The following is a 12,100-nucleotide window of genomic DNA, read 5'->3' on the forward strand; positions in this document are numbered from 1 at the left end:
GTTTCCTGGGGAAGAGCAGGATGTGACAAACAGGACAAGGACCTGGTGACCCTGGGTAGGCCACTTGTCCCAGAGCCTCAGTTTCCTCCTCTGTAAACCACGGGCCAGTGTGAGGACTAATAATGAGATGACGGCATGTGAAGAACTGAGCATGATGCCTGGTAGGTGTCTTACAGAAGGTAGCAACGGTTACTGCCACTGCCGTCTACACCCTGTGAACGCAGGGAAGTGGGTTCATCCCTCGCCTTTAAAGGTCTACAGTGACCTCACCCCACTGAGGTGAGGTCTCTGGACCTCAGTTTCCTTATCTAATGCTGCTGATAGCTAACAACCCCTTCTGCTAGCCCCCACATGAGCTGAGCCAGTGCACAAGAAAGCACTTTGTCAGCAAGTTGTTATAATTCCCATAGCCCCATAATTGGGCCAGGTTCTCCCAGTTTGTGCCCCTTGTGGGGTGGGTGGACTCCAAGGTCTGCCTGTGATAGAAAAAACACCAGGCCTGGGCTGCTCGGACTGGAGTCAGTGTCCGAGCTCACTCTGTGGTCCCCACTGTTCCCTACCCGGGGATGAAAGAGCCTGGGAACAGGCAAGGAGTCAGCTGAAGAACTCACCGTCTGAGAGCCTGGGTGCTGGTCCAGCTCACCAGGCTTCATGCCCCTTATGGGAGCCTTCACGACTTGCTTTACCCATCATGGATGGACAGGCTGACCTTTTCTTGCCTCAGAGGAACTTACTGGAGAGTATCTATCTGTCTCTAAAGCACTTCAAGATCCTGGAGGCCAAGAGGCTGAAACCCCCCACACATACAGGCCCATGTCCACACACACACGCACACACACAATCTCAAGCTCTCAGATCCTGGCAGGAAAGGGAAGGGGTAGGAGAAACCTCTTGAAAAGTGAAAATAGGTCCCTCTGCTCTAAGGAAGGAGCTTCGAGCCTTGACTCAGAACCTCTTGCTCTTGCTTTAGATACAGTTGTAACGGGTTGGCTCACCTAGGCTTCAAGTCTGAAGCAAATGGGAAGATTGGGAGCAGGACATTGGTGGCAAGTTGGCCTGAAAGTGGGAAGAAAATGGCAGTCGATCTCGAGGGGAAAGAAGGAAAAACTCTAAACAGCAAAAGGAGCTCAAGAAGCCAGTCATCGGGCCGCTTAGCGTTGGGGGTCAGTGGCCGTGGCCACCTGTCGAGTGCACCGAGCATGGTTCTTCCTGCACAGCCCGGGGACAGCCTGAGACCCTGCACCGAGCGGGACTGGATTCTTTCCTCTCTGCTGAAGGATGAGCTATGTACTGTGTTATTGAGAGCTTTCTAGCCAGAGCCTTAAAAATGAAAACTGGAAACATCAGGCACCTGACAAGCCAAACTTTACTTATCTAGGTCCTTTACTAAGCAGAGCGTCCTCTTGTCAAATAAGAGCTGACACAAAAATCCCAAAGATGAGTAAAAGTGGGGCCACTCTGACCAAAGACCCCCGCCTCACCCTCCGTGGCCCCCTGCCGGCCCCCTGAAAGAATTCCAAGACCTTTTAGAATCCAGTTTGAAAGTCTAAGTTTCAGGAAAATTCTTCACTTTTCTGGCACCGTGAACCCCTTGGAAATCCTGAGATCATCATGGGCCACCCCTATTCAGAATGATGTTCTGTAATGCATAGAACAAAATACATTGAATCACAAAGGAAGCCAATTATACTGAAATAGTTAAAGTGATAAAAGAAAATCAGTGGGTGATACAGTAACATGTGTGCTTCCTTATTAGCACACTGAGTAAGAAGATCTAGCGGTCAGTGCCATACCCGCCTTCGTTATACAAGAAGGAAGGATAAGCGTCAGTGGTGTCTGCAGCAGCTATAAAGTGATATAAAAAAATCTGTGATTTTTGCAACGTGCGCAATGGTGTGGGCACCACTGACACTCCTGGGTTTTGTTGCTTACGTTCTTAATGTGGGGAAATGCTAACTTTCAGTTCTATGTTTGTGAAAATAAAGATGTCATTGCTTTCCTGTCCAGGTTCCCAGAGCCCTGATTTCTGTCCCCCAATCTTTGGAAAGGAGGTGGTCCCCATTTTAAACAATCCTGTTCAGGGCTTAGTTGGCACTTTTTTGCCAGTTGCAAAATTAAGCAGAATGAGGTCTGGTTCTAGTTATATCAATAAGGAAAAGAGAGAGTGGTCCCTGCTTGGCACGTGAGGCTGCAAGAGGAGTGGGGGAGGAGAGAGGAGGGAGGAAGGCACCCGCCAGGACTGGGTGGAGGTTGTGGGCCTGGGCTGTCTGGGGCCCTGAGAACTGAGGTTCAGCAGTGTTTAAGCCCCAGGCCCATCACAGCACTGTCCCAAGGTGAAATCATCTTTAAAGTACTCTTTGAACCTTAACCACAGGCAATGCCCAGGGACCTCAGCAGGCAACTTGCCGGAAGCTGGCTGGGACCGGGTTTCTTCCACTCCTTGGGGGCAGGGGCTTGGGCCATGCGGTGGTAACTTAGCTTTCATCCCCTTCCCCAGGGACCCACGTGATGGAGGGCTCTGGACGGATGGTGGTGACCGCCGTGGGCGTGAACTCTCAGACCGGCATTATCTTTACCCTGCTGGGGGCCGGTGGTGAGGAGGAAGAGAAGAAAGACAAGAAAGGTAAGCCCAACCCCGTCGCGTACCAGGAAAAGAGCTCTTAAGGCCACAATTTCTGTTGATTCATTCACTCAACAAAATAGTTATTGAGTGCCTTTTATGTCCACACCCTGTGCCAACAGCCGCCTCCTGCATCCTCGAGGCCCTGCTTGGGCCAGGAGGCTCTGTCTGTTCCATCTCCAGGGTCTTGTCCCAGTCTCTGTCCTGTCCAGTCATGTCATGGGGGCTCCCCCTTCCCCGAAGGCCAGGCCAAGGGTGCCGAGCCTTTTGCCGAGTCTCCAGCCTCAAATGTGACCATCATCATCCCTGATACCAAATAGAAATCCCCCCCTGCCGGGTGTATTTGTCCACTATTCTCAACTCCACTGAGCAGAACTGCTCACTCGCCCAATGTAGACTCTCCCCAGTCGTGGGCAGAGGGGCTCCTGGAGAAGGTGGTCAAATGCATGTCTCCAAGTCAACTGCTGTGAGTCTCCTTCCAGTGCCCCTGGAGCTGCCGCCTCAGCAGGGTTCTGGCTTATCCTCCCCCAGGAAACAAGATTCCTCATTCCTTGGGCTCCCGTTGGTGCAGCAGGTGGGCCGCCTCTCAGCAGGGGAGGGATGGTCAGAAGACACAAGACCAAATCCCAGCACTTGAGGCCCAAATCCAAGGCCAGGCCTCTGGCCCAGCACAGCCAGTTCCTTCCCTGACACTCACACTTGGTCTTGGGGGCAGCTCCCTCTTACATCTTCAGTCTTTTGTCTTGTCTCCTTCCCCAAGCTCCAGAGGAGGGTCCCCAACACCCAGACCTCCTGGAGTCCAGGAGAAGGAGATGAGATAGTAGATGGCCCCTCCTTCCCTTTGACGGGCGGCCCTGCCACCTCCAGCTCTCAGAGTTCAACCAGGCACAGAGCCCAGGTCATGATATAAGATTCTTTGTTCCCAGGGGCAAAACCTCTTTCCTAATGGGGTCCCCCTAAGATTACAGCTGCCCCACCAGCAGGAACAGTGGTGCGAAGCTGAGATCTGGGAGAGCTGAGGTTCAAACTGAGGACAAAGTCTTGGCCAAGGGGCCCAGAGCATGTCAGGTCAGCATCCACGCAATGATGTAGAAGCTGTGGCCAGCTGTAGCCCCAGGTGTGGGCAGTCGGACAGGATGCAGCAGCTCTGCCCACTTCCTTGGCCTCCCTGGGGCCTGGGTAAGAGACAGAAGCACCTAGAAGCTCCCTCAGGCCAGACTGATGTTTTCAAAAAGGCAGTACAAAAAGAGGCCTCTTCTGTCCCCAAAGCAAAGGCCCAGGTCCCTTGCTAAACATTTACCTGCACCCCAGCGAGATGGGGGCCTCAGTGTAGAGGGAAGAGGTGAGATGTGGAGGGGATGCGGCAGAGGAGGATGGGGGGCCCAGCCTCTCAGGCCCCCAGGAGAAGCACGGGACCTTCTCAACACTTCCATCCCATCACCTCCACCAGGGACGTTGCTTAAAGCCTGCCCCCTGGGGGTCCCCGCTTCAGGATGACCCCGGGCGTGCCCAGGTGTGCACGGGTGTTCACATGGGCGTGTGTGCGGGTGCGCGTGTGTGTGTGTGCGTGTGTGTGTGCGCGCGCACACAGAGGCGGCTGCATGTGCTTCTCCTCATTAACGTGTCTCAACAATCATCACACAGGTGTGAAGAAGGGGGATGGCCTTCAGCTACCAGGTACAGTAAGACACCCCTCAGGGTCGATGGGGTTTCTAGAAATAGTAGCAGCCATGGACCCCTGAGCCCCGGCCCTCGACCCCCAGCACACAGCTAGAGGGGCTACCTGACAGCTGCAGGCCCTGCCCCGCCCCGCCAGCCCTCCACTGTACCCCCATGGGACAGGCCAGCCCCCCAACCCGGCCTCCCTGCCCTGCCCGTGCTTCCAGTGCAGCGGGCAGCACCGCCGTCTCCATGCACCCTCAGCCCCATGGCACACCCCGTGACCCTCAGCCCTGCTCCCTGCCTGCACCCCACAGGGCCCGTCCCAGCTTCCCCTCCCTACACGGCACGGCACCTCACCCCGCGGTCCCTGCCCTCTCTTTTCCCCACCCCAAGACAGAACACGAGGGAATTGGACCATCTCGTGTCATTTTTTAATTTCTCAGTTAAGGAAAACTCACTGGTACCTCCTCTGCCTCATGCACAAAATGCAACAGGCTTGATGCATCCTTTTAAATAGTGGGACATCTCACATGGGGTCACCAAGGCAACCTTTTGAGTGCCAGTCAGGGCAGGAGGAGCTGGCCACGGGCAGTGACCTGAGTCGAGGGCATGAGTCCTAAGTCACTGCCGAGGACGGATGTTCTTTGAGGACACAGCAACCGTCACAGCAAACACTCATTCAGAATGGCTGGTGCCCACACTGCTCACCACTTGGTGGACGTTTTGAATCGACTCCTGGCTACGGGCCCCTCTGGCTCTGACGGGCAGCCAGACCCCCCTCCTCATTGAACCCTCTCTGACAAGGACCCTCCTGATGGGTTGGGTCAGCGGGGTGCCTTGGTCCAGACCTCACCACCGACAGTGCCATCCCCCCAAGCACATTGATCATCCTCCATATTTTATTTCAAAGACCCTCCGTGTCTTGAGTTTTTTTCCCCCTGATTTCTTTGACATCTCTATGGGAACATTTCACCCCCGACCCCCAAATTTGAGTTCCTCGATTTCCAACGGAGCTTTCTTTTTTTAAAGAATATAGTCATGTTATCTCCCACAAGTTGCTTCATGTCTTGACTGTTGTTGCTTTTCTCCATTGTGACACACTGCATTTTCCATCCCTCCCACCCCCGCAGCGGCCGATGGTGCGGCAGGTTCAAATGCTGCAGATAGTGCAAATGCCAGCCTAGTCAATGGTACGTCTCCCATGGCGAGCTCTCGGTCTGGGTTGGATGGGCGTCTCCCCCCACCCCCAACTCTGGGCTTGCCTCTCCCTGTTCTGGACAGCACAGATCTTGGATGTGCATGGGCAGCTCTGGGACCATCATCCTTTCACATGGGTCAGGTGCTTAAGAGAGAAGCCACCACCAGGGAACCAGCTCCACTCCCACTCGCGGCTGCCCCAATGGCGCGGGCTGCTGTTGGTCCCTTGACCCTCAGAGGAGCCCAGAAGAGGGACATGACCTTGGCTTCAGACTTGGCCCCCACGAAGCAGTGTCCCACCCAGTGTGGCCCTCTCCTAAGCACGTTCCTGGCCCTGGCTTTGGGAAGAAGGCCTGGGGGTCAGGACCTGGGCTGAAGCTGGCGTCTGGGTCCCCAGTGAAAGCTTCAGTCCTCCACTGGACAATTCCCTCGAGGCAGGGGGACCCAGGCCGGGGCTTAGCTCCTGGGCCCCATCAGTAGCATGGCTGAGCCACTGGTAGACATTCTTCCTCTTCTCTTTCACGGAGCAAACGGGCCGGGGGTTCACTTGGGCTCGGGTCTAGTTCTGTCCCTCGGATGTGGACTGGTGTTTCTTGCTGTTGCCTGTGCTGGAGCGTTTGTCCTGAGTTTCTGCATTCTTACTGGCCCCCTCGGGCATGGGCAGTGGGGACAGGGGGATGCCACTGCGCCTGGGGTCTGCATCTTAACCTCCTTACACACAGGCAGGAAGGAATTCCATTCACTTGTCTCCAAGCCTTTAGAAGATTTCTTATCTCTGTACCCTCCCATCTTCAGCTCTGTTTACTCAGATACATCCCCCTCCCCATATTGGTTAACGTATAGTCACCCAGTCGTCTCCTGAACTGCTGAGAGCTGCTGGGGCTCCGTCATGAAACCATTGCCCCGGAGAAGTGGAGGAAAGGGAATGCTTTCCTCCAGCATCACGCATCCTGGGCACCGGGCTGCGCGTTTCTCATCCATTATATCATTTACTCCTCACCACTCCTGGGACACATAGAGTTCAGGTCCCACCTCATCCTCCCATCCCCTGCCCAGACCTCTGGCTGAGCCACCCGGATTCAAAGTGACCAAAGATGGAAGCACCTAGTAGACGTCAGGGGCTGGGCAAGACTCCTCTGTGAGCAGCACCTTGCCAAGAAGGCTAATTCGGGTGTGGGTCTATTTCAGGCCCAGGAGGACAAAGGAGGACAACTTGAGGTGTGGGTGGTGTCACGTGCGGGAGAGGCAGCAGGGATACCAGAGAGACCGGACGCAGGCAAACCCACCTGACAGGGCGGAAGGAAACAGGAAGTGGCGTCCTCTTTCTCCCAGGACGATGAGCCTGCTGGGCTCAGGAACATGTCGCCTGCATCCAGGCTGGCCAGTCCCAGAAAAAGGACAGCCTCACTTCCAACTGTAGCAGAAAGCTCCAAGTATCCCAAGAAAACCTGCAGGAAAAGATGGGGAACCATCATTTCTTAACCACTGACTGTGTGCCAGGCACTTTGCAGGCATCTCATTTAATCCTCACAGAAACCCTGTGATTCAGAGTTTACTGTCCCCACTTTAAAGATGAGGAAACCGAGGCTCAGGGAGATGGTCACAAAACTAGCAAGTAGCAGAGCTAGGATTTGGACCCCAGAGAGCCCCAGATGAGTCCCTTGCTTCTGAGAAACCAGACCATCCGCACCAAGCAAAGCACCCCCAGAACACAGCTCCCTTCCTCAAACATAGGCATTGTTGATTGTTTTTATCTGGCCACGTGGTCACTGTGGAAATAAAAGAGGAAATTGCTAGCTTGGCTAATGGGCACACCCGGGCTATCGCATCTGGTAGTTGCAATGCAGATAAAGGCCCCATGTGCTGTCTGGCACCAACCGCTGAGGCCCAGTCCTCCGGTGCACTTCAGCCCAGTTAGTAAAATTATTTTTAAAAATAAAAATGTTGTAGTTCATTCCTCTTGGCTCTGAAAAGCCCTTTTCGGTTTTGTTTTCTAATCCGGTAGAAAGAATTTTACAGTAGAACAGCAGGGACCTTTCTCTTTAATCCCTAGGGTGGGTCATGGACCTTTGGCCGTGAGAGGCAGCAGGAACAGCACTGCACTGCCCTAGAGAGATGGTGTGGGGCTGGGATCCAGGAAAGCTCCTCTCCCCTCTGGATCACCTGTAACATGGATATGGTGGTGGGGATGAGACTAACGCAGTCACAGGACTGCCGTCAGGATGCTCTATAAGTGACGGCTGCCTCTGAACCTCCTTGGGCCCCAGTCTCCTCATCTGTAAAACAAGAGTGATGAAAAGCCCTCCCGCCCTGCCTTGCAGGGTATCAGGAGACTGACAAGAGCTGAGACACTTGCAAACTGCAGAAGGGCGAGTGGTTATCCCTCAGGCAACTCGTAGGTGCTCCGGGAGGTGAATGTTGCATCCCCATGCGATGGAGGGGGGTGTGAGGCTGGGAGAGGTAAAGCCATACAGCTGTTTGGTGTCGAAACTTCGGCTTCAGAAGCCCAGTCCCACCAGTGCTGCCTCAACGCCCCTCCCCTGGGCTCAGGGGGCTGAGGGGTGGCAGCATTCTTCCCGAAGGGGCAGAAACGTGCATGCACTTTGGGGCCAGCTCTCCATTCAGGGGTCTGCTGACCCCTGGCAGAGACCTCGCTGTGTCTGCCTCCCTGAGCCGCCGTTACTCATCTGTAAATGAGTGTGCTGCTGGTGCACCCTGGGTAGAGGTGTGGAGGGGAGGAGGTCACGTAGGTGCCTGGAACACGAGCAGTGAGAGTCTCCTTCACAGCAAACGTCTGAGGGTGGCCCACCTCCTCAGAGTCCTCCTGAGGTGGTGGGCCCATGGGCAAAGCTCTGCATGAGCCCAGGGGACAGGAGGGCGCCCCCATCCCCTCAGTGCCAGCAGGTGAAGGCAGGTGTCTAGCTACCAGGTAGCAGCCACCAGTGCCTCCCACCCTGCAATCCAGCCCACATACCTTGAGCCGAGACTAGGGAGGCGGCCTCCCAGGTGGCCCTCATTAGGGAGTGGGGAGCCCCAGACTCCAGCCCTTTTCCCAGCCAGAGAGCATCAGGCCCTGATACACAGGGCTCGGGGGCACCCAGGAGACCCCACCAACCCGACTTCACCCGTCTGCGACGGCCCAAGCTGGTCAACCCGGAATAAAGAGCATGCGCCCCGATGGCAAGAAGAGGCCGGCAGCTTCCTCTTGGGAGCCAGGGCACTGCCACCACGCCTCTGGGCACGGGGTTGGGGGGCACCTCAGAGCCCACCGCTGGGGAGCCCCTGCCCACCCTTTGCCTGGATCACCCCCAGTGAGGCTGCACGGGGAGGTGTCCATGCAGGAGCTTCACGCCCTTTCATAAGGAGAAGGAGAAAGTGAAATCATCCTCCTGGTGCCAGAAACTAAGAAACACAGTGGCCAGACTCCTCCCCGTTCTAGAATCTCTCCTGTCTCTCCCTCTCTCTCCCTCTCTCTCCCTCTCTCTCTCTCTCTCTCTCTCTCTCTCTCCCTCTCTCTCCCTCTCTTTCTCTCTCTCTGTGTCATAGTTCTCTTTGCCTCCTCTCAGACTGCAAAAGGCACCAACCAAATTACTCCCTGGGGACATGAGAACTCCCACCCCTTCTGTTGCCTGCCAGGGACTGTGGTCCCTTTTACCCTCAAAGACTGCCATGTAATCTGTAAGACGCTCAGGGCCAAAAGAATCCCCACAGAAGCGCTCTCTCTGTGCCCCCAGAGAATCAAGAGCGACCCTGCAGCCACTGCGGGTTTGCTCTGGTCTCGGGAACATCCCCAGCGTCCCCGGACAGAGGGGCAGAGCTGGCTCGGCCCTCCCTCCACCTGACATGAATGTCCGTGGCCCTGTTGCGTCTTCATGGTGACCGACGTGTGTTGTCTGTTCTCTGTTGTCTGTTAAAATTCTTTGTCGTGTAGGTAAAATGCAGGATGGCAATGTGGACGCCAGCCAGAGCAAAGGTAACCCTTTTGTATTAACCTGTGGTCCCTGCAGCCCCTCCCCTCTGGGTCTGAGGGCCACACCAAAGGCAGACGTCCCTTCCGGCGGGTGCCTGACATCTTTGGGGGGGGTAGCTGTGATGCCAGACCAAAGGGAGGCATCACCGGCTAAGGACATGTCACCTACAAGCCAGCTTCTCCCCAGCCTTTGAGCCAGGTGGCCCGTTTAGCTGAAGACTTGCAGCTGATTCTTTGAGATCTTTATGGGGCTAAGGGGTCGGGCCCCAGGCTCATCCATCAGTCCTGCGCTGAGGAAGTGGACGGAGACTCTCTTTTTTACTTTTTCAGCCCCCTGTTTTCCCCTTCTACCTGGTCACTACTTAATATCCCAGCAACACGGCCCAAGGACCAACTGGGAAAAGTCCAAATGAATGTGGGCAAAGCCAAGGGGCCATTTGCAGAAGGGCCTGTGGGCTTGTTCAGGCCCAGAGGAGACCCCAGCCAGCTCCTGCTGGATATCTAGGGTGGAGCTGTGTCACTCTCTGCTGTGTCCTGGATTCCAGGTCCAAGGCAGCCAGTGGCCCTGGGACCAGGGTCTCCAGTGGGAAGAGGCTAATCCCCCACTGCAGAGCTTCTGTGCTGGCCATGCAGGGGACCAGGTGGGGGAGTGAGGGCCTTTCCATGCTCCCCTGGGCAGGTGGGTGGGTGCCAACATCCCCACCCTGCAGGCTAACCTGTGTGTGTGCGTGTCTGTGTGTGTCTGTGTCTGTGTGTGTGTGTGTGTGTGTGTGTGTGATCTGCCCCGCGCAGCCAAACAGCAGGACGGGGCAGCCGCCATGGAGATGCAGCCACTCAAGAGTGCCGAGGGGGGCGATGCCGACGACAAAAAGAAGGCCAACATGCACAAGAAGGAGAAGTCGGTGCTGCAGGGCAAGCTCACCAAGCTGGCGGTGCAGATCGGCAAGGCCGGTGAGCAACGGCTGGTGCAAGGGGGAGCGGGGCACAGGGGGGCCCACAGGCAGGGCCCTGGTCCAAGCTGGGCCTCCGTTACTTCATCTGCCAAGTGAGGGCTTACACGAGACCCACCTTCTCTACCATAGCAACCGGCCTGAGTGTTCACACAGTACGCGCTCAGCTGGCACTTAGGGAGGCAGAAGAGTAAAGCTAAAAGCTCGGGCTCGGGGGCAGCCTGCCTGTGTCCTCGTCCAGCTACGGCTGAGAGCCTGTGCACGTAACTTTGCCTAGCTCAGAGCTTCCGCCTCCCGGTCTGTGGACTTGGAATCCTGAGTCCCTACTTCACAGGTTGCTTTGAGGATTAAAGGAGGTCATTTACACCTACAGATGCCTGGCACTTGGCAGGTGTGGTGGCTGGACAGAGGGCGGATCCTGTAGGGCCTGAAGTCTGCAGTGCAGGCTTGCTCCTGAGGACAGTGGGAGCCCTGGCAGAGGTTTGAGCAGCGGAGGGCAGGGATGGAGTTGAGCTCTATCACGGCCGCCTGCCCCAGCTGCCATGCAAAGGTCAGATTGAAGAGGTTGAGGGCAGTGCCAGGAGCCCAGTGAGAAGCCCCTTGTTGGAGCCCCCGCACAAGCCGGGTCTCCCACCTGAGCTGGTAACTGCAGGTGATAACTGATGGTGACCCCTGTGGCCCGTGAAGCCAAGCCCAGCTGCAGGGTGAGCCCTGCCTGCCTGACATGGCCCGGGTAAGGACGTGGCAAACGCGAAGGCCTCCCCATCTGGCTGCCTGCTCCTCCGTGACTGTCTCCCGGCTCTAATTATAGGCACTACAGCATGGAGAAGAGAGGCAAGTTACAGGCTTGGCTGTCTATATTTAAACTCAGGGGCCTGCTGGGAGCTTGGCTTCCCGCCCCTGCGACTGTCAGACAGGGATCCAGCCGGCTCTGCGGCTCTGCAGCTGGAGGTGGGGGCTGGGGAGGGACGAGCCCAGGGATTTCCTCCATCCCTGCACGTGGCACTGGAGGGCAGGGAGCAAAGTGATGAGGGCAACCCCTGGCCTTTGAAGCCCTCTTGCATGTCCCTCCCCCACCTCAGCCCTGCCCAGCATGGAGTTCAGAGTCGAGCACTTCTGGGTTCACATCCCACCTCTGCTTCTCTCATGGGCTGAATTCCTTGAAAGCAGAACCTAAAAGGGTGGGCACAGGATTTGGGGAAGGGTGAGACCTCTAAAGGGTAAGGGGTGCAACAGGGCCCAGGAAGAAGCCAGATACAGCCAAGGTTTCCAGAGAAATCCCATTCTCCGCCTGATCCTTCCGGGAGCCCTGGAGCATGAGGACCTCTGCAGGGGCTGGGCTTCTGGACCCTCACATCGGCCATTGGATACTGGCCATCAGATTGGGGTGGGTGGACTCCCAGGCGCTTTCTGACAAGGAGATGCCAGTTGCCCAAGCGACCTCCTCCTCTGGCCGAGGCTGCAGGTGTGGGTAGTCTCAGCGGCACCTGCACAGCACGTGCAGCAGATGAGGGTGGACGGGCACACCAAGCCGGCAAGAGGGGTCCCAGGGGTATCCTGGCAGGTAGCCACCTGCAGGTGCTTCCCTGGCCTGTGGCCTCGGGCAAGTCACTTACCCTCACTGAGCCTCAATTTCCTCATCCAAGAAAGGACCCCCTGCTGTTTCCTCTGCCTGGAACACTCTATTGTCTCTCTGCTTAA

At 56.3% G+C, this 12,100-nt stretch overlaps 1 protein-coding gene across 1 annotated transcript in view; it reads left to right on the forward strand.

Moving 5' to 3' along the window:
- Window positions 1-2,497: 2,497 nt before the first annotated feature.
- Window positions 2,498-12,100, forward strand: part of ATP2B2 (ATPase plasma membrane Ca2+ transporting 2) — a gene marked incomplete at its 5' end in the record, with an annotated part of 56,727 nt that continues 47,124 nt past the window's right edge. Inside the window, 5 exon segments of the mRNA XM_064496258.1 lie at window positions 2,498-2,623; window positions 4,265-4,297; window positions 5,413-5,472; window positions 9,411-9,452; window positions 10,242-10,400. Coding sequence (XP_064352328.1) covers window positions 2,498-2,623; window positions 4,265-4,297; window positions 5,413-5,472; window positions 9,411-9,452; window positions 10,242-10,400 — 420 coding nt within the window.

This window comes from Camelus dromedarius, chromosome 17 (genome assembly GCF_036321535.1).
Source record: "Camelus dromedarius isolate mCamDro1 chromosome 17, mCamDro1.pat, whole genome shotgun sequence".
Lineage (NCBI taxonomy): Eukaryota > Metazoa > Chordata > Mammalia > Artiodactyla > Camelidae > Camelus > Camelus dromedarius.